Below are 25079 nucleotides of genomic sequence, written 5' to 3' on the forward strand. Positions count from 1 at the left end.
AGATCCAACAATTTGCAAACTTTTATGGAAATGAAGATTTATTGTGAGCATCCATACAGGAGTCCCTTCTACTGAGTTGGCAGGGAATGTAAAAAGAAGCTGCCTTATTAGCTAGTCTCCAGTCAGCAACCTTTTAACCAAGGATTGAACCCGGGACCTTCTGTAGGCAAAGCACCTCACAAATCAAGATGGGCAGCCGAGTTAGCCTGTCTGTAGTGGCAGAAAACAGCAAGAGTGCAGTAGCACCCTAAAGGCTAACAAAATTTGTGGCAAGTGTGGGCTTTCATGAGTCACAGCTCACTTCTTCAGATACCTCACAGAGTGATCCTATGCTGTGTTCTATTTGAATAAATGGGCTCAGACTGGAGTACTTCTGCATAGGATTTCCCTGTAACTCTACCACTGAGCCACAGCCTTGCCCCAACAGATAAAGGTAAAGGTAGTCCCCCTGTGCATCCCCAACAGGTATCTTGTTGCAAATAAGTGTATGAAGGTGCTTTATACCACTGGGCTTTCAAAGTCTGTATTTTTTTTACTCTGACTGGCAATGGCAGTCCAAGGTTTCCGTTCAAGGTCTTTCATATCATCTCACCTGGGCTGAGGCTCAGTGGTAGAAAGTCCTTGGTTCAGTTCTCAACATCTCCAGTTTTTAAAATGTGGGTGATGAAGAATCTGGTTTGAGTTTTGGCACAGTGTTAGGCATGCATGCCTCTTCCAAATCCAGGTACCCCAGCTTCTTCTCTGGACTGAATAATCCAACTAATGCAGATATTGTCCAGAATTATTCACTCCCAGCAGAGGCAGAATTGAATGAGACAAAGCCAATGAATCATTCAAACAGCAGGCAGATTCCTTTTGGGGCCAATGCTTTGCATTCTTAGGAATCTGTAACTGTTTGGTTTATTTATTTCATTAACTGGTCCTTGCCTCACAATACTCCACTAAGTCCAGAATTGCAGTTTGGGAGTTAATGACCTAACACTCTCTTTTTTAATCCAAATTCCATCCACTTATTAGAAGCAGTTCCTGTAATCTCTTAAATCTCCGTTTTCTGCTATAAGTACAGCTTTTCTGAATTTCAGATGTGTTTCAATACACCAGCCCTCCAGAGCACTAGCAATTATTGCTATTGTTTTCTGCCCAGGGATCAGAAATAATGGCTGTGCTTACAGACTTTCTTCTGCTCACAAAGAAAATATTTAGATGTATCATCCATTCTCTGCTTCAGTGGATAATGAAACCCCCAGAGAAAACAGTCGCTAATGAAATCTGCTTGATAACAGGAGCAGCCAGTGCAACTGGCATTGGGCGCCTTTTAGCCCTGGAATTTGCCCAAAGGAGAGCTACTATTGTCTTGTGGGATGTTGACTCAGAAGGTATTGAAAACACAGTGAGGGAAGTGCGTGAGTTGGGAGTCAGGGCTTATGCTTACGCTTGTGACATGAGTCGACGGGAAGAGGTCTATTCTGCTGCTGAGAAGGTGAGGAGAGATGTTGGAGACGTCTCCATCTTGGTCAATAATGCCAGCATTGTAGCTGGGAAGCCCATCTTGCAGTGTCCAGATGAACTTCTGGAGAAGACCATGAGGACTAATTGTCATGCTCATTTTTGGGTAAGTGGCATTCCTTGCAACAAAAATGAAAGCGTCCCATCTTTAACTTTTCCAGAGTTCTCAATCCATTATTCTCCCACAGTGAAATGTCCTAACAGATATATTGATGAAAGTTTCCCAAAGAACAGAAGCATGAACTGGGAGTCTGCAGCTCTAAGAACCCAATCCTGTTCATTCAGAGCTAGCCTAATCATGGCAGTGTAAGTCTACAACCCTCTGTGGTGGATGCTGAAATTCTAGAGCACAGGTGGCCAAACTTAATGTAAGAGCCATTACATTACAGCACAGAATAAACAGATGTTTGAGAGCCGCAGGACATGAACATCAGATGTTTGAGGGAAGGAAGGCAGGCAGGCAGGCATAAGAACGTAGGAGAAGCCATGTTGGATCAGCCCAATGGCCAATGCAGTCCAACACTCTGTGTCACACAGTGGCCAAAAAGGAAAATCCAGACAGGCAAGCAAATGGAGGGGAGGAAAGAATGCAACTTTAACTTTTAATGCCTTCTCCAAGCCAGCCAACAGGGTGATGGGAGCTTTGAGAGCCATACAATATGTGTTGGAGCCACATGTGGCTCCCAAACCACAGTTTGGCCACCCTGTTCTAGAGGATAGTCTGTGCCCTACCTGGGTAAACCAGGCTAGCCTGATCTCATCAGTTCTTTGAAGCTAAGCAGGATTATCAGCCCTGGTCAGTATTTGGATGGGAGACCATCAAGGAATACCAGGGTCACAACACAGAGGCAGACGATGCCAAACCATCTCTGAAAGTCTTGCCTTGAAAACCCTATGGGGTTCCCATAAGTCAGCTTTAGTCCATCAAAACCCTGATTCTCCCGTCCCATCCTGTGGGCAACAAGTTCTCTTAATAAAGCAGCCGCAAACCAACACAATAAAGCCATCTAAAGCCAGATTATGCTAAAAAAACAATTGATTTAAGATATACCCATAGTCATACAATCTAAAGAGGCCTCCTCCAGTTTAAGTGGAATGAAACAGCTACTGAAGCAGGGAGAAAGCTTCTTAGGCTGAAGGAAAACTGCTTGTAGGATGGTTGAATGCACCACAGTACCTCATGCTTTTGTCACAATAGCCTTGTGAAGTAGGCTGAAGTGAGAGACAGTGGCTTGACCAAAGACCTTATGTGCAGGGCTTTTTTTTGAGCAGGAACACACAGGAACGCAGTTCAGGCTGGCTTGGCATTGGGGTGTGTGGCCTAATATGCAAATGAGTTCCTGCTGGGCTTTTTCTACAAAGAAAGCCCTTTTCATGAGAAGCTAATTACCACATTTCCAACTCTGGCCTTGCAGATGTTAAGGGCTATGTAGGCAGAGAGGTCCAATTAGCAACACCTGCAAGATGGAATAAGCCCATGACCATTCTTGAGAGGAATCAGGGATGCCTTGCCTCACAGCATCTTTTTCAGCACCTGATTATTTAATTGGTCAGTACTGCTCAGCATAAAACGCCAGGAGGCCAGCAGAGTTTTAATTCCCCAAAGGCAACAGAAAAAGGAAACATCAACCCTATATTTACATACTCTAAATGTCCCAGTTAATTTAATGAGGCACATTCTCCAGAAACTATACAGAAGATTGGGCAGTTAAACAGTTTAGGAACCTGTAATGTAGAAATATATTCAGTCCTCTTTAAAGAAAAATCTATAGAACCTTCATTTTGTTTTGTAGTGTGTTTTTTCTACTAATCTTTATTAACCTTTCCCCATTGCCCTCTGCTTTTCCTAAAAGGTTTCATTCCTGTGGCCATCATCATCATCACATTTTATTTGTATCCCGCCCTCCCCGCCGAAGCAGGCTCAGGGCAGCTAACAGCAAGAATTCAATACATACATTGTATAATATAACATTTTAACTACAATTAATTAAAATCCATTAAAATTCTAAAAACAATAAAATTAATATTTTTGTGCTATTACCCGGATGGCAAGTTTTACTTAGCAGTTCTACTCAGTACAGGTGGGGTACACGAAAAACATCCGGCTGGGGGTGTGGGTGGGGGAGGTATTTGTAAAGTCCCTGCATTGTGCTGGGGATTGGACAAGATGACCTTGGAGGTTTCTTCCAACTCTATGTATAGGGTCAGTGGCCACATATCATATATGAATTGCAGGTTCTCCTCAGTTTCCAACTCTGGGGTGCCTGGTTCAGATGAGGACAGTGATACTTGTGGAAAGGCTTCAAGCTTTCCCCCTGGCCTGTGTCATTTTCTTAATCTGAAACAGTGCCCGAGAAGCACACTGTTTGGGAAAGTCCAATCCTTCCCAAGGATACATGTCAATGTATACAGTATATCCAATGTATTCAGGTCCACTCAGGTCTTTTTTTGGTAGCCGGAACTCCTTTGCAGATTAGGCCACACACCCCTGATGCAGCCAATCCTCCTGGAGCTTACAGTAGGCCCTGTACTACGAGCCCTGTAAGCTCTTGGAGGATTGGCTACATCAGGGGTGTGGCCTAATATGCATATGAGTTCCAGCTACAAAATAAGCCCTGGGTCCACTCATGCTCTCCCTAGACCAGGGATGTCAAACTCATTTGTTATGAGGGCCAGATTTATATCTATCTATCTGTCTGCCAGATCTGACATAAATGAGACCTTGCCAGGCCGGGCCGTGTTGGACCGTGTCATGTGTGTACCTATTTAAAATTAGGTAGCAGAGATATAAACCTTTTAATGGACACACACAAACACAAACAAAATTTAAAATAAAACACGCTTAGAACATTAGCACTTGTTGGTCTTAAAGGTGCTTTCTTTGTATTTCTCCCATGGGATCCAGGAAACTGGGCAAAGGAAGCTCTGGCTCCTTCCCTCCCTCCCCAGGGGACCAGGAGAAAGAGGAGCCTCAACCAACGGAGAAAATGTAGGTTTTGCTCTGTAGCCCCTATCCCATTAAACAAGCCTTGCAAAGCAAGCTGAGATGCAGAAGGAAGCATAAGAGAGGGAGAAGGAAGCAGACAAGAGCCAGTTGCTCGGGGGGCTGATAGGAACCCTCCAGGGGCCTAATTTGGTCCCTGAGCCATGTGTTTGACACCACTGCCCTAGACTGCTTCGAGTTGGGAAAACATAACGGGAGAGGAGAGGTGCTGAAGCTCTGTGTCCACATGCTTGGTGGTCTTGATCTTAATCAGAAACCACAGTCACGGAAAGTGAGGATAACCCAGAAGTCATATGTGATCATGTTATGTCTCACACAGGTTGGGGACCCCCAGATCCAACCTGTGTATTCTGTAATATGTGAAGCTGAGTTATAGAGAAGTTATCCAAAGTGGTATGTGGGGTTTATCCAAGTAGGTTCTACTTCCTAGTATAAATGGTGGTTTGGCAGCAACTGAGTCTGGAAAACAGCTTGTCAATCAAGTCCTGACAGAACACAGACTGGCTTTCACTAACATTTCTGAAATGATGAAAAGACCATCGGGTGGAAGGGCATTTTAAGAGGATTGAAATGAAGGCTAATCTTGTTACAGTCTTGAGCCTTGTCACATGGGCTGCTAAACCCAGATGTCTCCAAAGGAACTTTAAGTGGGTATTTCTCAGCAGGAACAAGAAACATCCGGCTGATATCAAGGCCTGGTGGATCAACAGTATAACTGACTAGGCCCATCAGTGGCTACAAGCCATTAGAAGCAGCAGACCTCTGAATACTAGTGCTGGGAGGCCTTAGTCTCTATGCTGTGGTCAGCTGATTGGCTTCTGCATGAAACATAGGGTTGTCAGGTCCGACTCAAAAAATATCTGGGGACTTTGGAAGTGGAGAGGTATGATAAGCACAAATTAACTCCAAAAAGAATTCTGGTAATTACAATTAAAGAGATCACATGCCTTTAAATGCCTTCCCTCCATTTGCAAATAATGGAGGATAGAGACACCTTATTTGGGGGCCATACAATTGGACCCCCTGGTCCAATCTTTTTGAAACTTTGGGGGTGTTTTGAGGAGAGGCACCAGATGCTATGCTGAAAATTTGGGTTAATAAACCCAGATGGCAATCCAAGTTTGGGCTGTGCCCCTTCTTGCTGTAGGTGGTAATTTACGTAGCTGGAAATTCTTTTGCACAGGGCTTTTTTGTAGAAAAGGTCCAGCAGTAACTCATTTGCATATTAGGCTATTTGCATATTAGGCCCTGACATCACTATTGTTTCACACAGGGCTTCTTTGTAGAAAAAGCCCAGCAGGAACATTTGCATATTAAGCCACACCCCCTATGGACAAAAGGAAATACTACTTTATACTTTGCTGCCAAAGAATGTAGTGATGACAACAGGAATAAACAGATTTAAAAGGAGATTAGATAGATTCATGGAGGATAAATCTATGAGTCATGGTGACTGAGGGGAACTTGCACATTCAGAAGAACTAAGCCTCTGAATCCCAGAGCCAAGAGGCAACATAGGGGAAGGCTGCTATGCCTTGTTGTTGGCTATCCAGAGGAGACTAGGTGGACCATTGGTCTGATCCAGCAGGGCTCTTATGTTCTTATATAAAATGGGTAGATTGTGATAGCCCTTTTGCAAAGCTGGCCTTGGAATGCTGGTTCTGTGTTTGCAACTGTAACAAGCAAATGGTTCACATGCACAGTGAGGACTTTTGTTTTTCTGTAGACTGTCAAGGCTTTCCTTCCACAAATGATCAAGAAAGAACATGGCCACATTGTCACTATAGCTGGATCACTGGGGCTCTTTGCAACCGGTTGCATGGAGGTTAGTAACTTACAACTGTTAAAACTTAACATGATATACCTACTGTCCCAGGAAGTGTCCTGTTTTTGGTTCTGTGACCTTCAGAATCAGACCCAGCAGTACCTAGAAAAACATGGATTTTTTTTTCTGTGTACTGTCCAGTCTGGTTCTGAATGTCTAGGATAACCAATGGTCAATAAAAAGGAAAACTAAAAGTGTAGGGTAGAGCCAGGACCATCTAGAACATCCAAAATGCAGGAATGATCAAACAAAAAAACATTTAGAATGTCTAAATCCCAGGTGGAAAAATATAATGAATTATGATATAGCCCTACGTGTCAGATCTTAGACGCTAAGCAGGTATTAAATAAGTGGCAATTCTATCAATATTCCTCATATCTTGAAATACTTGATTTTAATATTATTGACCTCTGCCAAAACATGTGTAGCACGAAAATGGAAATCTACAGATTCCCCTAGTATTACTCAATGGTAGTCAATTATTTGGGACCACTACATTATGGGTAAGGTCACTGTGGGTATCTTCCAAGCAGAACCATATCCGGAATACCTTAAATTTATAACAAAATGGTCACCCATAATAGAGAAATCAGACCAAACTACCCAGGGTTCAAGCTCCTTTAGAAATCATAAATATCTTGAATTTATGCAACTTTATTAAAAGTGATGGGTTACCTACACTATGTTATAGATTTTGCTCATAGTTTTTAAAGTTTCCATTTTAATTGTTAATATTACATTTATTTTTATAATGCTGTAGTTGTTGTCTATATATTTTAATCTAACAATGTAATTGAAATATCAGTTATTAATAATAAAAATTGTTTAATAAAAGAAGCTAAGCAGGGTCAGTTCTTGGAGGGGACACCACCAAGGAAGACTCTGCAGAGGAAAGCAATGGCAACCCACCTCTGCTTCTCACTTGCCTTGAAAGCCCTTTGCTGGGGCTGCCATAAGCACCTGTGACCTGAAAGCACTTTAAACACACATCAAGTTGATCGTTGAAAAAGAGAACTTCAGACCTCCATATCCCTAGTGAAGCCCAGGGAGAGGATGCCTGTAATGAAAAAAAAGTTTTCTCCCCCTTCGTAGGGCTACTGTGCAAGCAAGTTTGCCGTGGTTGGGTTCCATGAAGCTCTGAGCCACGAACTGAAAGCAAAAAGCATCAACGGTGTGAAGACTACTCTCGTGTGTCCTTATTTTGGTGACTCTGGCCTCTCAGGATGCTTTGGAATCAGGTAACAATTTGCAGTCTTGACCTGGATAGCCCAGGCTAGCCTGATCTTGTCAGATCTTTGAAGCTAAACAGGGTTGGCCCTGGTTAGTACTTGAGTGGGGGATCACCAAGGAAGACGAGGAGCTGCCACACAGAGGCAGGCAATGGCAAACCACCTCTGAATGTCTCTTGACCTGAAAAACCTATAAAGTCACTATAAGTCAGCTGTGACTTGATGGGATTTGCCACCAACAACTTACAAGATATTCACACTCGGGCAGATCCTAACTGATCAAATCATTTCCAGACACAGGAGTTTCAGTGATACATTAAAAAGCCTCTGGGAGGATTCAAACCACCGTTGTCCCCAGTGACTGACAATTTCAGTAGACACTACCACGGTGCTGGATTAAACCTTGTAGAGGCCCCTAGGCAGTCAAATTCTCCAGGAGGGGGCTTGCAAATTATCTCAGAGTTGGAGTGCCCACCCTGCCATCTGCAGCCCCCGCTGCAGGCACTTTCCCAAAAGCCCTTTTGACAAAGCTGCGAGGGAAAGGCAGAGGAAAGCAAACTTGGCAACGACACCAGCAGCAGCCACACCAGGCAAGTTGGGCAAAGAACGGTTCAGTTGCTGGCTGGGAAGGCTGCAAGCAGGGGGGGAAATCAGGGGGGAAAGCCGGCCCGGGGCTCCTAAAAGTGTGGGGGCCCCTAGGCTAGTGCCTACTTGGCCTAATTGTAAATCTGGCCCTGTACTACCAACTGAGAAGCCAGAAGAATCTGAAAAAGTCCAGCAGAGGTTCAGTTCAGACATTGCACAAACCCATGGTTTAATTTAACTCTATGGTTAGTTAGGATTAATCAAACATAGACAAACTGGTTTATTAACCACCTTTCATCTTAACTAAGGTTCCATGTGATGTCTGAATGCCAGTAGGTTTGGCTATTCTCCATTGATGCCCTCCCAGATGACAAAGAACAGGAAATAAAACTAGCTTTTGTTTCTGGATGATTGTGAGCTGAGTTCTCGGTTTCACAAAGCAACCACAGCTAAAATAAACCATGGCTTTGTTCGGAAGAAGTGAGCAGTGACTCACGTAAACTCATACCTTGCCAAAAATTGTGTTAATCTGTGTTACTGGACTCTTGCTCTTTTCTGCCTGCAACAGACAAACATGTCTACCCATCTTGGTCTTTCTCCATAGCTTTGTGTTTTGTCAGAACCGAGGCAAGATCAGAAAGCCGGCCTTTTGTAACCTTGTGCTTTGTATTACAGTGAAGCACCCTATGTTGGGCTGCCCTTGAAGACAACCTGGAAACTGCAGCTGGTTCAGAAGGTGGCAGTCCAGTTACTGTTGGGGGCCAGCAGACAGAAACGTATATTGCCTATTTTAAAACAGCTACAACGCCTGCTGGTTTTGAGCCCCGCCCCCCAATACCTTTACCAGATAATCTCTCAATTCCTGAATCCAAAAAGAAAACAAACCTTCCTCAAGAACAGCCACATTTAGAATAGGATTGCCAACCTCCAGGTGGCACCCAGAGATGCCCTGTTAACCAAGATCAATTCTCCTGGAGGAAATGGCAGCTTCAGAGGGTGAGCTCTATGGCATTATATCCTGCTGAGGTCCCTCCCCTCCTCAAACCCTGCCCTCCCCAGGCTCCAACCGTACCCCTCCCCCCAAAAAAATCTCCAGGTATTTCCCAGAGCTGGTAACCCTAGCCACAAATAATGTACAGTTGACAACTTCCTCAAGCCTGGAGCAAATTCTTTCCTCTTCCAGTTACTAAGACTCTATATTGTCCTACAGAGAAATTAATTGCAAGCCTGTGATTATTCTTCAGAGTTTGAACAGTCTCCTTATATTTTGCATCCCAAAGCTCTTAAGAGCAAGTGAAGTTCTTCAGCAAGGCAAATAATTATTGCACTTACTCATTTCCCTTAAAACACTGCTCCAAGATCTAAATGCAAGATTCAAAATCCTCTTTTCATTCAGTTGGAAATCATCAGGAGCCATTTTCTTTTTTTTGCCAGGAAGCTTTTTTTTTTAACAAGCTCTCTGTACTGTCAAGCCTGTTAAATATTGGCTTCCTCCCAAGGACATCACAGGATCTGATGGGCATCAGTGGACCAGTTAAAGACAATTTTAAGTACAGATCCAAACAACAACAAAAACGCAGGCATACACATCCTTCTCACCCCCCTCTCCAATTTCCCTCAGCCTAGCAAAAGAGCAAATTGGTTCTTAAAGATTCAGAAGAGCTGTCACGGAACTGTTCCTCACATTTACTGACCCTTTTCTGAACGACTAAATGCTGCAAGGGGAAGCTGCTCTTCCAATCCTACCTTTGCAAGGTTGCCATACTTCAGGTAACTAGAGATCTCTTGGTATTACAATTGATCTGCAGGTGACAGAAATCAGTTACCCTGGAGAAAATAGCTGCTTTGGAACCCACTGAAGTCCTCCCTAATTCCCACCTTCCTCAGGCTCCACCCACAAAATCTCCAGATCTTCCCCATCGTGGAGCTGGCAACCCTATTAAATGGTATGATTCTGTGATACTGTGTAGCTGCAACTATTTCTTGGAACCACCTTGTTCAGAACTGAGTCAGCAGATCTGCATTTAGATTTCTTCTTTGGTTCAGCAGTTTATGTATTGCTGTACTTAATCACATTTTGTAGCAATTGCTGCCAAATGGATAATCTACAGCAGTGTGAATGAAGACAGTGCTTCACCTGATGGGTGGGAAGGAAAATCATGAAGTTGTGGTACTTGAAAAGGCATGGGAGGGGAGAGATACCCTAGTCCACTCCACTGCAAGCCCAATCAGGATAATACAGTTTTTTTTAAATGACAAAATTCCTCTCTAAAATGGGCTCAGCAGCCACAGGCAATGCCCATCGTTTGGCACTAAAGACCCTAGTTTGCTCATTACTCCAAAGCCCTTGATTAAAAAGGAACCATGATCGAGAAAATGTGGCCACTGTTAAGAGGGGGGTAGAGCTAAGCTCCATGCTCAAAATAGGGTTGCCAAGTCCAACCCCAGAAATATCTGGGGACTTTGGGGGTGGAGCCAGGAGACTTTGGGGGTGGAGCTAGGGAGAGGGGGGGCGATGCCGCTGCGCCGCTGCCACCTCTTCTCCGCTCGCCGTGGCTGCTCCTCCGAGATGGGCTCAGCCTGAGCCCATCTCGGAGGAGCAGCCACTGTGAGCGGAGAAGAGGCGGCAGCGGCGCAGCAGCCTCGCCCGCTCCGCCTCTGGGGTGGAATCGGAGGGGGGGGGGAGGCAGGCCGGGGGCGTGGCGAGCCGCGAGTCCCTTCTAGGACCCGGATTCGCGGCTCGCCACGCTCCTGGCCTGCCTTGCCCTCCCCTGCGCTGCTGCTGCCTCTTGGCTGCTCCTCCGAGATGGGCTCAGCCTGGGCCCATCTCGGAGGAGCAGCTGCGGTGGGTGGGGAGGGGGCGGCAGCGGTGCGGCGCGGTGGACTCGCCTGCTCCAGGATGGGGCGGCTCACCATGCTCCCCAGCGCCATTTCCCCCCTTCCCCCGTTTCCATTTTTTGGGGGAGCGGGGGAAGAGGGTGGAAATCTTGGGGTCCCCCAGAAAATCCTGGGGATGGTTGGGAAGCCTAGCTCAAAATGGTATTGGGAAGCTTGCAATCCTTGGTCATTCTCCAGCACTCTGATGCCTTTTAGCCCTTTGAAAGCCTTTTTATCTTTTCCACTTCGGAAAAGTGGGGAGTGCCAAAATTTCGTTGCCTCTGTTTTTGTGGCAGCAAGCATGGAGGGGACGGGGACACCTGCTTGTAGAAGCCACTTCCACCCTGATTGCTGCACCTGCCTTAGCAGTGGAATCTTTTTGCATCTACATGTATGTGTGTAACATGCTATCAACTTGCAGCCAACTTATGGTAGTTCCATATGGTTTTCAAGGCTCAGGGATGGTTTGCCATTGCCTACTTCTGCATCATGACTTCCTCCTTAGTGGTGTCTCATCTAAGTACTAACCAGAGCTGACCTTGCTTAGTTTCCAAGATGTGATGAGATCAGGCTAGTCCCCAAATCAAGAAGCCCCCAAGTAGAAGCAACTAAATATCCCCATGCACATTTGATGGCGATGCTCAGTCAGTCCCCAATGAACTTGATGGATGTGTAAGAGTCGGCCTTTTTTAAAAACCATTTTTCTCATCCTTATAATGGCGAAGTATAAGGTTGTTCCATATTGTGTTGTCACTTGCTTTTTCCTTTATCCCTGTACTTAATGCAGGCGAGAATTTGAAGCCATGATTTCTCCTGTAAATCCAGAGTGTTATGTGAAGTCAGCAATGCAAGGCATTCTTCGTAATCAGCACATGATCTGCATCCCCAGAGTGATGTACTTTGCAATGATATCAAAAAAGTGAGTTACCTTTTTGGAAACTGCAGACATGCTCCCTGTGGGTCACATAACATGTAGGACATACATTTTGTTACATTTTTTACCCACCCTTCCTCAAAGCAGCTCAAGCAAAATACATTCATTTTACCCCAACAACAACCTTGCAAAGTAGAGATCATCCATTTAATTTGTTGTTATGAAAATGTGTCTGAGTGGGTCATTCAAAGGACTAACTAGATGTCAAGAATCAAGCCTCCCTTTGTCAGATACCTGAGGAAGGGAGCTTTGACTCTGCAGAGCAGGGGTGGCCAAACTTGCTTAATGTAAGAGCCACATTGAATTAACGTCAGAAGATGGAGAGCCGCAAGACATGAACGTCAGATGTTTGAGAGGAGGAAGGAAGGAAGGTAGGTAGATAGATAGATGATGGATGGATGGATGGATGGATGGATGGATGGATGGAAGGAGGGTGGGAAGAAAGCAACTTTAATTTTAAATGCATTCTCCAAGACGGCCAACAGGGCAGTTGGGGCTTCAAGAGCCACACAGTATGTATGGAAGAGCCACATGTGGCTCCCGAGCCACAGTTTGGCCACCCTTGCTCTAGAGCTCATACCCTGAAAATCTTGTGAGAGATGCTGAAGAACTCAAATCTAGTTGCTGTACTGCAGACCAACACGGCTACCTTCTGAAACTTCAAATAACTAGAGGGTCCATGGCCTGTGGTCACCCAGTAGGATTCAGATTGGGTCTCTTTAATGCTGGTCCAACCCTCTAACAATGACTCCACACAATTAAAATGCCCTGGGTAAGAGCTGCTAGCTGATGCAAGTACACAGACATGGCACCTTAATTTGTTAAGTCACTTGATTCAGTAAATGTTGTGTTGATTTGGGGAGCAAGCCTAAGCAGGTCTATTTAGAAATCTCAGTGTTTACCCTTGATTTTAGTGGCTGTAAACTAAGCCCCTAGAGGGAAGGTATAGTCCAATCTCGTCAGATTTCAAAAGCTAAGCTGGGTCAGCCTTGTTTAGAACTTGGATGGGAGACCTCTGGAAAACTGCAGAAGGCAGTGGCAAACCACCTCTGCTTCTCACTTGCCTTGAAAGGCCCTTGTTGGGGTCACCAGTCAGCTGGGTCTTGATCACACTTTACTTACACACAGAGAGAGACACAGACAAAGTAGGAGTCCAGGAGCTCCAACTTTGTTAAGACCAACAAAGTTTTATTCAGAATGTAAGCTTTTGTGTGCATGCACACTTCTTCAGACAAGGAATGAGGTACAGTGAGCAGAGCTACATATAGCTGGTGGGAAGTTGTTAAGCATGCAAAATGGTACAAGGTTAAAATCCAATGGCAGAATAGCAAAATTAACAAATTAAGCAAACCTTTGATCTGGGTAGCATTAGCATGGGAAACCAATAAAACAGTAACATGTCAGATTGTGAGAATGCCTGTTAATTATTCTATTGCTTGTAAGCCTGGGCCAAAATAAGGGCATTTCTTTCTCAGAAGTTTTTCCCGTCCAACACACAGACACACACACAGAGACAAACTAAGCTTCTGTATAAACAGAGAAGTGGCACTCTTGGTAAACATAATGTACATATCACACTTCAACTCACATCCTTTGTGTACCTACATATAGTGTTAGGTGGAATGGAATTTTTTTTTCTAAAATCCACTTTAAGCTATAGCTATTGATTGTTCTCAGGGTTTTTTTTTTTTAGCAGGAACGCACAGGAATGCAGTTCCGGCTGGCTTGGTGTCAGGGGGTATGGCCGAATATGCAAATGAGTTTTGGCTGGGCTTTTTCTACAAAAAACCCTATGTGTAACAATGGTGATGTCAGGTGATGTGGCCTAATATGCAAATGAGAGCTGGGCCTTTTCCACAAAACAAGCCCTGATTCTTCTTATTCTTATCTTTCCAAAGATTTTTTTTCATTTCTCTTTGTAGTTTTCTTGTAACTTTCTATGCACCTTTTTGTAAATATAGCCCTTGCAGTTGTTTTATGTTACACACAATAAGATGACACTCTGGCAGGAAGATATTGTTTGCCTCTGTTTCTGCAGGGCAAAATTTTGGAAATTTCCCTTCGTGTCCCTCCTCTTCTTCAGATTTCTCTTCTTGCTGTTCACTACAAATACTGTCCAATGAGGTTCCCTGCCTCCAACAATTACAAGCTGCAGACCTATTTGACTATGCTCTTTGTTGACAGCCCTGCTATGTCAAACTCTCATGAAATAAAAGGGATCGTATAACACAGGGAGAAGGGAGATAGGGCCAAGTCAGTTATTTGTGCTTCCTTTTAAAGTCCCAATACATTGCAACAAGCAGTCATTAAGCTTTTAAACAAAGTTGTCCATTTTCCTTTCTTCCTCAGCTTCCTGCCTTGGGATGTTCAAGTCCTTGTTCAAAAATTCCTGGGATTGGATAAGTACATGCCTCAAAAAGAAGCAAATTGTGCTACAGGAAGATGAAGATTCTCCCTTTTCAAATAACCAATTTTGAAACAATATTTAGAATCCTTAACTCAAGACAAAAAAAAAAGCATGGAAAAAACTTACAAGCGTGCAGCGTTTAGCATGAGAGATCCAGTGACACATAAACAGCTTTACCCTCTTCTAGAACATCCTTCCTTTGATTTATTGAACAGGAGATGGGCAGTTACAAAAACAAACTAGACAAAATTCAAGCTAGTCCTCCTTGGACCTCAATGAGGCAGAATCATATTGGAGAAATGCTCCACTCTACTTACTCTTTGGATGATTTTCTTTGATTATTCTGTGGTAGATTGACAGCCAGGATGGGGTAGTAGTCAGAGTGCTGGACAAGGAGACCCAGGTTCAAGGCATCACTCAGCCATGATAGCTCATTGGGTGGCTCTGGGTCAGTTACACACACTCAGCTGAAGTCTCACAGGATTGATGAGAGGATAAAATGGAGCCACTTTGGGCCCCCACTGGAAAGGCAGGGTTATAAACCAAGTAAATAAAATGAAATGCTTTCTAGGAAAGCTAGCCCTAGTAATAAGTCTCATTACCTCCTACTTTCAAGCCCAGATGTGGAGATGGCTCATTTCAAGGAGGAATTTAGTTTTCCATTACCAGAGAAATAAGTGAACTGATTTGAATGGAGGCAGCCTAGAAAAATGGTTCAGATGCATATCGTGGTGTATTAACTTCTCCAGCAAAACTTCACAAAGTAATTTTTAGCTGAGTGAAAGCAGTTGGAATGTAGGCCACGATATAAATACAATTTAATAGGGAAGGATGTGAAGTCGGGTGAATCTGCACTGCTTTCTTGCATTTTTAGCAAGTTAGAACATATTCTTTTGGTATTGCCACAACTGCCAAAGTGACTGAAGTGCCACTTCTTAGATCATTTATGTGTTGCCTCTGATGGGGACAGGTTGGTTGGGGCTGAGAAGGCTACCAGATGCAAATTAGTTCCTAGCCTGCAATGGATTGTCAAATTGAGTTGACAAGAGCTGAGAGACTTGGGTGGCCCAGATTACTAATGTACCTTAGATATAGGGTTCCTTAGTGTTGAAAGAGACCCAGGAACTGCTGCAGATGGCTGTAGATGTGTGTGTGTGTGTGGGGGGGTTGCTTTCAGTGCCTGCCATAGAGGTTTGGATATATTGAAAACACCAGAGGTCTGTGTGCTCATAAACAATGTTTAAAAGAGAGTGTATACAATGTAGTAGTTGAAGAGTGTTAGAGTAGGATCTGGGAGAACCTTGTTCCGTTCCTCATGGAAGCTTATTAGGTGACCTTGGGCCAATCATATACTCTCAGCCTAGCCTTCCTCACAGGGTTGTTGTGGTGTGAAGAATGTTGTAAGCTTCTCCAATGGGGAGAACAATGGGGTACAAATGAAGTAAAAGAAAATGGCATGACAAGCATTTTTTAGGTTGCGTGAATATAGGCTGTTGCCAAAACCCACTGACACTTTGGAAAAAATGGCACTAGTATGGTATTTTCCTCAGTCAAACATGAGACTCAGTCTTCTAAGAAGTGCTGGCACACAACCTCTACTAATTTAATACACCATCCATAGGCCCACTAAAGAGTAAGTGGGTCTCACAGAACCACTGGTGGATTCCATCTACAGCTATATATTTAAGAAGTTTTATGTGTAGGCATCAACCAAGCCACCCCTTTAAGTAAACAAAGTTCTTATCACTATGAGGCTATTTTTTTTAAATGTAGCAGACAAAGACCTAGAAATTTAGAAGCAAGAGCAATCAAAGCCAGTCTGCTATTTCAGTTCCAATATGTTATTGCCATTGCTTTGAGACTTTAAAGTAGACAGCAAAAAAAAAAAAAAAACCATGGAATTTTGTGCACAGAGAAATTTCCTCTATTGTGTCAATGTCTGGATCAGTTCTATGTGCCTCCAGGTCAGTACAAGTTCTGAAGCGCATGGAACAAAACAGAATGGCCACAGGAGACAGGAAGGGCACAAATGATCTTCCATAAGCTGTACTGTCCCTTCTTCAGCCCATTCTGTACATAATGAAGGGAGGCCCGCCTGGCTGGCTTTATAAGATTCCTTCCTTGGTAGTTCCTGACCCTCAGAAGCCCTGGGGCTGGGGGAGGGTGGCTCCTTTGAAAGAGGAGAAGTGGCAAAGATGCTTTCGGTGATCTCAGCTCCATTCAGAGCTCTTAGAATCTAAACCCATGATCTTAGTTTTAAATACCTCCATGGGCTTAGTGAACCCTGACCTGGTTGGCCCAGACAAACCAAATCTTACCAGATTTTGGAAGCTAAGCAGGGCTGGCTCTTGTCTGTATTTGGATGGGAGATGACCCACCAATAACACAGAGAGGCAGGCAATGGCAAACCACCTCTAAACTTCTTTTGTCTTGAAAACCCCAAGAGGTATAAGTTGGCTGTGACTTTACAGCCAAAAAAAAAGGGGGGGATACTTTTAAAGAAAAAAGCAAAGGGGAACAAGGAATGTGAGGAATAACGAACACATCCACTTTGTCTTTTAGTATTTACCATTTATTGGTGACAAACACTACGTTTTACTTACATTCCATGGGGAGAAAAAATTCCAGCGTAAACAATGAACTGAAGCAGTACTTAACTTGCAAGGCTATCGTGCTTTACCTGGACCATATGCAAAAACTTTACTGCACACATCGCTGTGTGCAATAAACACAACATCAAAAGCAACACAGTTTATATATAAACATAGGTAATTTTTTTCAGCCCTACATGGAGATGTAATTAAACAGTATAAAGCACTCAAGGAAAATCAATCTGCAGTTTTATATGCACTACACTGAGATCATATCCTGTAATGTACCGAGTTTGTGTGCCTTTATACAGACACACACACAATTTTTTAAAAACAAAGATTAATGACCATTTAAACTTCTGTTGCATTCAGGTTCCCCACCCCTCCCCCCACCCCGAAAAATATTCTAGAAATCAAAATGATCAAATGAAGTTTAAAATCCCTAAAATGTGTAATTATTCATTCAACCATTTGATAATTAGGCCGGGCTTGCCTAAGTTCAAAGTGTTCTCTTTATTATTATTTTTCAATCAAATGGCAGGCACACCGTTTGTTTCCAGTGAAATTTCCCCCCACAATTTCATTAAAAACAAAAACTGAACACATACATGGATATGATCTTCCCAAGTTAGTTCATAGGTTTAGTGTGTCAACCTCAGACAACAAAGTTTCTAAACTGTGCTATAGTTCTAGGTACAATTAAGAAACTTGTTTTCAAATGAAAAATTTATAGTGTCATTCAAAACAATGCAATGAAACTAAAAATTTTTATCACTGTTTGGAAAAGCAACGGTTATGATTTAGACACTACAGTGAGCTGTGGCCACTGTAGTACTCTAAAACAGTTAGGTTACATTAATTAGGAAGCGTTTGATTTTCTCTGGTGCTTTCAGGGTTGGGTCCAGTCAGCCTTTTCAGGCTGTGGTATCCAGTGTTTGTCCCAAAGTGTTTGAGCTAGCCGGTTTCAGAAGAGGGTCACTTTCCATTTCTTGCTTCACGCATCTAGAGGAATGAAAAAGAAAAGAGAGTTCTTCGCATTTGGTTCACTGACGTTTGCTCCTACAGACCAGCGGTTCTGACAGGCTTGTGCCAAAACGAAGGCAAAACAGCAAAACGCCTTGAATGGCTTCATCAATTTATTTCAAGTGTGCTGCCATATAGGTAATTAAGCTGCTTCTGGCAAGGGAAACCTGCTCTGCTAAGCAGACACTGTATAATTTACAACTCTATAAAGCCTTTCCTGAGGAGTGGGGGATGGTGAAAGAGCATTTTGCTTATAGCAACACATTCAAAGCTTCACAGAAATCAGAACGACAGGACGTTTTGTCCTAAGAAGCCACTGTAGGGCAGTCACGATAAGAACATAAAGGCGACTCTCCCACTCAGGGTGAGCGTTCAGTATAAACCAAACAGTATTCAGCCGAATACAGATTCTCTAATCTGATTTAGCTACTGATAATGGCTGTCCTTGAATAAAAGCTGATATTCTTGAGTTCACTTGCCCAACTGCACTGCCATGGTGGCACAGGCTGGCTTGGAGGAGGCATTTAAAGAGACCTTCTCCAAGCTGGCCTGCATTGCTGCCATAGCAGTAGTGGATCAAAGCAGTGAGTGTGCTCAGGCAAATAAAGGATTTCTTTAAATGCCTGAATTTACTCGCCGAGTTGTGCCGCTGCTGTGCAGCCCAGCTTGGAGAGCTCTTTAAATGCCTTCTCCAAGCCAGACTGTGTCCTCATTGTACCACTCAGCAAGTGAACTCAGAAGACAGTCATTTTAAATGCCTTTCCACTGAAAGCAATGGAGCAGACAGGTTAAAACGGATAAAAGGAAGTACTTCTTCACCCAAAGGGTGATTAACATGTGGAATTCACTGCCACAGGAGGTGGTGGCGGCCACAAGCATAGCCACCTTCAAGAGGGGTTTAGATAAAAATATGGAGCAGAGGTCCATCAGTGGCTATTAGCCACAGTGTGTGTGTATGTATGTATATAAAAAATTTTTGCCACTGTGTGACAGAGTGTTGGACTGGATGGGCCATTGGCCTGATCTAACATGGCTTCTCTTATGTTCTTAGGATGGAGGCACCTTCCTTTGAGGGCCCTACCAAAATTGGGATTCAGGAATATCGAAAATACCAATATTTTTGGGGTCCAACAGACCTGAATCCAAAAAGAAATTATTTTTTTCTTGTACACCCCTATCTACCACCCTTACCATGTGATAACACAGCTTCATTTCTGCAACCTTAATGTAACTAAAAAAAAAAAAATACCATATGAAGATCAATTATCGTCCTTTGTATGCAGGCTGCTTTTGATTAAAAAAACAAAAAGAAGAAAAATGTTAATATTGTTTTGACTCACACAGACATTGGTCCATTTCCTGTTCTTGGCATCTCTGTACTTTGTTGGTCCAACTCAGACAGCAATTTTAAGATGTTTAATGCAGCCTGGAGGAAGAAAAGAGGCATGACACTCACACCATATTTAACTGGAACAGCACCGAGTGCATCAACTTGGAACTGCTCAGACTCACAATGGAATTTGTTTCAAGCATGAATAGGACATTTTTCAACAAGTTCTTGGAAAAAGCCACTGTGGAACTCTTGGAGTGATCAGCAGTGTTCACCCTGGGCAGAGATGAATTGAAAAGAGCCCATGGACAAAATGTCCAAGTTGCTCAAAGTCTGCTTCCAGAAACAGATGTTTAGGGTCTGCTAAAACTAAGTTAAGTAAAACATGCCATCACGTCACAAATGACTCATGGGTTTTGGTGCAAGATATAAGCAGGGGTGGCTTCTCACTTCCTTCCTCTGCAGAGCCTTCCTTGCTGATCTCCCATCTAAGACCTGACCCGGCTTAGCTTCCAAACTCTAATGAGACTGGGCTAGTCTGGGTTATTAGGGCTGCAACTCTGTGGCCCAATAAGCCCGGTTTGGCCTGAGGCTGTCAAGGGTTGGGAGCTAAGCAGGGTTATTCACCAAGGAAGACTAGTGTTACTACACGGAGGTAGGCAATGGCAAACCACCTCTGCTCATCTCATGTCTGGAATGCCCTGGGAAAGCAGCTGCCATGAGTCAGTTGTGACTCAATGGCACATTCTTTTACCTCCTGCTAAAACGACAACAAAGCAGAGAAAAGGAAGATGGAGATGTGCATTTTCCTACCCTGTCATGTAAAGCAGGATTCATGGTTGGGACTATGGGAAAGATGCACAAACCCTCATTCACACATTACTTGTGGGGAGTGGGGGGAAGAAAACGACACAATCATTTGTTCTTCTCTGCTTCACAGTACTGCGTGCACCAGCCTCAACTCTAGCCAGGTGTGAACATGGCTACAATGGTGCTACATTTTGCTCAAGAGCCATGCTGTCCCACTGCACATAATGGTACTAGTTGAAGTACCTTCCCTCTGTAATCAAGATTTACATTTGATTTGGAATTAGTTTGTAAGAAATGTGTTATGCTGCTCCCAAATCTAACTGGGGCAGTACACCCCTGACTGTTCCAAAATGTGAATACTTCAGTATGAAGGTATGCTTGATTGCAAGACCCTTAACACTACCTGACAAATCCAACAATATGGTTGCATTAACACTACACTAACTAATGCATTTTACATCCAGATTTTTACTGTGTAAGAATAGCAGAAATCCAGATGTAAGACACATTATTTACTGTAGTGTGAATTCCCCATATCTGTTGCTTCTCTCAAGTTTCCTTTAGCCAGGACAGTTCATCAGCAACAAGATCCCAAGTTCTACTTCGTGTACAGCACAGTAAAAACCTGGAGATGACCAAGAGTGATGACTTGCCCTTTAATCTGCAGGAAATGATGCCAACAAGTGAGACTGGAATTTCTGCACGTCATCTGAGGATTTTAAGATACTGGTTTCCTTACCATATCATGGCAAGATTCTACATCCTTTCCAATTCCATGGCTGATCAGGGGTGGCTGAGAGGAACAATTTATAAGAGACACAAATTCATTCTTGTTGTTTTTGGGGAAATCTTTGTATTCGACCTAAAAGAAAGCAAAAAAACTTTAGTTATTTCAGTTATGCTCCCATTCTTCCTCTGCACTGGGTATCCCCAAATGGCTTACAATGTCCTCCTTGCCTCCGTTTTATCCTCACTGTGGAATAGGTTAGGCGGAGGGAGGGAGAGTGACTGCCCCAAAGTCTCCCAATAAGCCTCTATGGCAGAGTGAGGATTTGAACCTGGGTCTCCCAGAGCCTAGTTCAACACTCTAAGCACTACAGCACAGCTATTGCCAAATAAGTGACCACAGACCTAGTCCCCAAGGACAACCCTCAGGCAAACAAAATTTGCAAAAGCACACAGATTCTTCCCCATCCTACTTTGCACAGTCATGCTCCTCCAAAGCAAGCAGCAGGAAAGACGCCTGTGGCTTCCCCCTTTTAACTTTTTTTTTAAAGGACAGGAGGTATAAACACTCCCCCAAGCACTCTATGCGTGCTGGCTGTAGTGTTCTCAGCTCTAAGTAAGCCAAGCCAAGGTTGGTCAGCTCCTGTTTGTGGAAACACACACTGGTGGTTCTGGATTGCTGTCATGATTGGTCCATCTGGTATCCTCTGTCATATGGGGAAAAAACTGCAAGAAATCAGAAGCCATTTGCTAATGGCTCTGTTCATCTCTCCCCCGCCCCCCGCCACAATCTGGGAAGCTGCCTGCTTTTCCTTCCCATCCAGCCTCTTCTGGAGATTCATGACAGCAAAGTCTTCTCTGAGCCATATCTGTGCCCTTCCATTATACTCCTCCAATGAAGAAGAGATTAGATTTATACCCCGCCCTTCATTACCTGAAGGAGTCTCAGAGCAGCTTACAATTTCCTTTCCCTTCTCCTCTGCACAAGGCACCCTGTGAGGTAGGTGGGGCTGCAAGAGCTCTTCCAGAACTGCTCTTGAGCAGAACAACTCTGAGAGAGCTTCTGAGAGGACTAGTGGTTGACCCAAGGACACATCAGCAGGTGCAGGTGGAGGAGTGGGGAATCAAACCTGGTTCTCTAAGGTAAGAGTCTGCACACTTAGCCACTACACCAAGCAGGCTTTCAAGTACCAGTCTTCACTTTTTGTTTTGTCGAAACATGGAAGCATAAATGCTAACTATATTTTCTGGAAGAATGGTATATTTTTGTCAGTCCTTCCCTTCTACTGCAAACCCCCATGTGGTTCTGGGGGGGGGGGGGGCAACAATCCCCCTGGGATCTGAATTCAGAAGTGGTACACCTGTTTAAACACTGCTCTGTTTGCACTAGGCAAACACAGAGGCTAATCCACAGCCTCTAAAAAACACAATTTCTACATTCTGCTTGATGCCCAGAATACTACTCTGTCAAAAAACAAACAGTAGTGTTTCTAGAAGCTTCAGAAGTCTTTGACAAAGAGGTACATAAAGAAAATGGTAACTTCTAAATGATGACACTGACATTCTTACACTGCACGATATGTCCAAGGATTACATCCTAAAGCATTAAGTGCAACAATGGAAATGTCAAGTCTGCATTGCAGGGGAATATACAGAGTGACTAAGTCATGTCTAGCAGGAAGAGTCAAGTAGCAGATCTACATTGCCCGGAGATTCTATAAATATACCAGGTAAACCAAAAAAAGGTTAAGATAGGTAGCTGTGTTTGTCTGTAGCAGGAGGAAAGAGCAAGAGAACAGCAGTTCCTTAAAGGCTAACAAAATTTGTGGCAGGGGAAGAGCTTCTCACGATTCTGAAGAATCTCTGAAAAATTGCACAGTGACTCATGAAAGCTCATTCCCAGCCACGACTTTTGTTAGTTTTTAAGGTGCTATTGGATTCTCGGTCTTTTTTTTAAATGGCAGATTTTTGGTAAGAATGTAGAATAATCAGACAAAACGAGAAGCTCAGTTACTTTTAAACTCTCATTCCCTTTCGAATCTTAGAAGTGTTTTAACTAATGCAACTAATCCTTCAGTGCTAATAACAGTCTATGATGCCCTAATATCTAACATTCTTAGTTCATTAAATGCTAGACCTAAAAATGTAAAAAAGGAAAGAAACATGAAACCTCCACAGCCCTGGTTTGATAAAGAATGTAGAGCCGTTAAAACTCTGTTGCGCAATACCCATAGATGCTACCATGACTCCGGGGCTTTGTCCTTACCATCAGAGTACTTTGATCTTCAAAATCAGTTGTCTCAGGTTATCATAAACAAAAAGAATGACTATGCTAAGCTTCAATGGGAGGAGCTATTCCAGGCCGTAATCTTAAAAGAACTCTAAAAAATTCTGGTCTATTGTATCAGGTGCCCATTGAGTTGATGCCCCTTCTATGTCTGCTATCTCACCCAATGTCTGGTACCAATATTTCTTTTCTATGTTCTCCCAAAGTACTTTATACACTTCTGGACCTTTCAAACTATCTCAGGTAGATCTTCCGGAGTGGCCCTCTGTGCCTTCTGATGAAGTTAAAGAACTAATTTCGCAATTGAAATTAGGTAAAGCAGCAGGCCCTGATGCTATTCCTTCTGAAATACTAAAGTTAGATTCAGATTGGTGGGCTACTCCGCTTGCATCCCTCTTTACAAGTATTGACAGAACAGGCATAATTCCTAAAGCCTGGCTCAACTCAATAGTGGTCCCAATTTATAAAAAAGGAGATCCTGCCATCCCAAATAATTACAGGCCGATTAGTCTCCTATCTACCACTGGCAAACTATATTCTAAACATCTGTTGAGTAAACTTGAACAATGGATGACACGAGAAAAAATTCTTGGTCCAGAACAACTGGGATTTTGCAAAGGCAAAACTACTCTTGATCGTTGTAATACCTTGTCTCATCTAATTTCCAAATACACTATTACGAAAAAGATGAAATTGTATGTAGCCTTTTTAAACTTAAAGGGAGCATTTGATTCAATTGACAGGGACCTGCTTTGGGCTAAACTTGAACAAACAAGTATTGATAAAAGACTTCTCATGCTTATTAAAAAATTATATACTTCTAACTTTTTTCAGGTCAAATGCTCTTCATCAGGCAATCTTACGTCAAAAATCCCGTTAAACAAAGGGGTTAAACAAGGCTGTGTGTTGGTCCCTTTTCTGTTTAACCTCTTTCTTAATAACCTTGCTCCCTTTTTGTCAGATATCGATCATCATAGTCCTAAACTCGGTGCCAGACATGTTCCCTTACTTTTATATGCGGACAATACAGTTTTACTATCTTGTTCCAGAATTGGATTAAAATGCTTGCTTGCCCGTTGTATCACTTTCCTTAACTACAATAAGCTCCTTCTGAACTATGACAAATCTAAAATTGTTGTATTTTCCAAAACTTGGAAACCAATTAAATGGTCAATAGGTGGCAAAGAGATGGAACAAGTAAAATACTATAAATATTTAGGAATTAATTTCCAATATAACTCACTTTGGACTAATCACTGTAACTGTATAATTAAGTCAGTCAATGTTAACGTTGCAGCTATTCAGCGCTTCTTTTATAGTAGAGGCAATCAGTTTGTCCCAGCTGTGCTAAAAATCTTTAAGGCTAAAGTGATACCACAGCTCTTATATGGGGTTCCAGTTTGGATCACAGCCTTGGACAACAACATTGAAGGTGTCCAATCAAAATTTCTATGGAAAATCCTGGGATTCCCGAAGTGCGTACCATATGCAGTTCTATGTTTAGAAACAGGGATGACTCTTGTGGAAACACAAGCATGGCTAATGTTATTTAAATATTGGTTACGGCTACACTTCTACTCTGATTCGGAGAGCCATCTATATCAACTGCTCTCAGAATCCAATATGTCAAATTGGTTAGTATTTATTGAGAGGAAAATTAAGTCTATGGCCATTGATATAGATTCACTTTTTATGCTATCCCTAAAAGATGCATTCTTGAAACTTAAGCTTAGAATCTTGGATATCGAAATGCAAACATTATGTAGCCTGGCCAACAAAACTTGCTCCCTGCTGAATTTTGAACTTCCTCTTTCTGTAGGGAAATTAGCGTCATATTTCTGCTCTCTGCAAGCACCACCACAAAGGCAAGCTTTCTCGTTATCGAGAAGCAATGCATTACCATCTGCTATTTTATTTGGCAGATTTAACAGGATTGATTACTTTG

At 43.1% G+C, this 25079-nt stretch overlaps 2 protein-coding genes across 13 annotated transcripts in view; one reads left to right on the plus strand and one right to left on the minus strand.

The window, feature by feature from the left end:
- Window positions 1-1054: 1054 nt before the first annotated feature.
- LOC132567558 (retinol dehydrogenase 10-like) lies at window positions 1055-14516 on the plus strand. Its single transcript, XM_060233238.1, has 5 exons — window positions 1055-1612; window positions 6237-6335; window positions 7428-7573; window positions 11814-11945; window positions 14310-14516. Exons 1-5 carry the CDS (start codon window positions 1157-1159, stop codon window positions 14404-14406), a joined length of 930 nt encoding a protein of 309 aa, XP_060089221.1. The 5' UTR covers window positions 1055-1156; the 3' UTR covers window positions 14407-14516.
- A 2961-nt stretch (window positions 14517-17477) lies between these two features.
- The window catches only part of STAU1 (staufen double-stranded RNA binding protein 1), a 44663-nt gene continuing 37061 nt past the window's right edge, over window positions 17478-25079 (minus strand). For all 12 annotated transcript variants that reach the window (XM_060230815.1, XM_060230819.1, XM_060230817.1 and 9 more), the window contains 3 exons: window positions 20861-20983; window positions 19322-19407; window positions 17478-17960 (listed from right to left, as the gene is read on the minus strand). In XM_060230815.1, coding sequence (XP_060086798.1) covers window positions 17873-17960; window positions 19322-19407; window positions 20861-20983 — 297 coding nt within the window. In that variant the 3' untranslated portion in view covers window positions 17478-17872. The remainder of the gene's footprint in view (window positions 17961-19321; window positions 19408-20860; window positions 20984-25079) is intronic.

The sequence above is a fragment of the Heteronotia binoei genome, chromosome 2 (genome assembly GCF_032191835.1).
Source record: "Heteronotia binoei isolate CCM8104 ecotype False Entrance Well chromosome 2, APGP_CSIRO_Hbin_v1, whole genome shotgun sequence".
Lineage (NCBI taxonomy): Eukaryota > Metazoa > Chordata > Lepidosauria > Squamata > Gekkonidae > Heteronotia > Heteronotia binoei.

Excerpts from the sequence above, each read along its gene's own strand:
- LOC132567558 (XM_060233238.1), top strand. The coding sequence starts at position 1,157 with ATGGCTGTGCTTACAGACTTTCTTCTGCTCACAAAGAAAATATTTAGA. Across the intron at positions 6,336-7,427 it reads TTGCAACCGGTTGCATGGAG|GGCTACTGTGCAAGCAAGTT; the intron begins GTTAGTAACTTA and ends CCCCCTTCGTAG. Across the intron at positions 11,946-14,309 it reads TTTGCAATGATATCAAAAAA|CTTCCTGCCTTGGGATGTTC; the intron begins GTGAGTTACCTT and ends TTTCTTCCTCAG.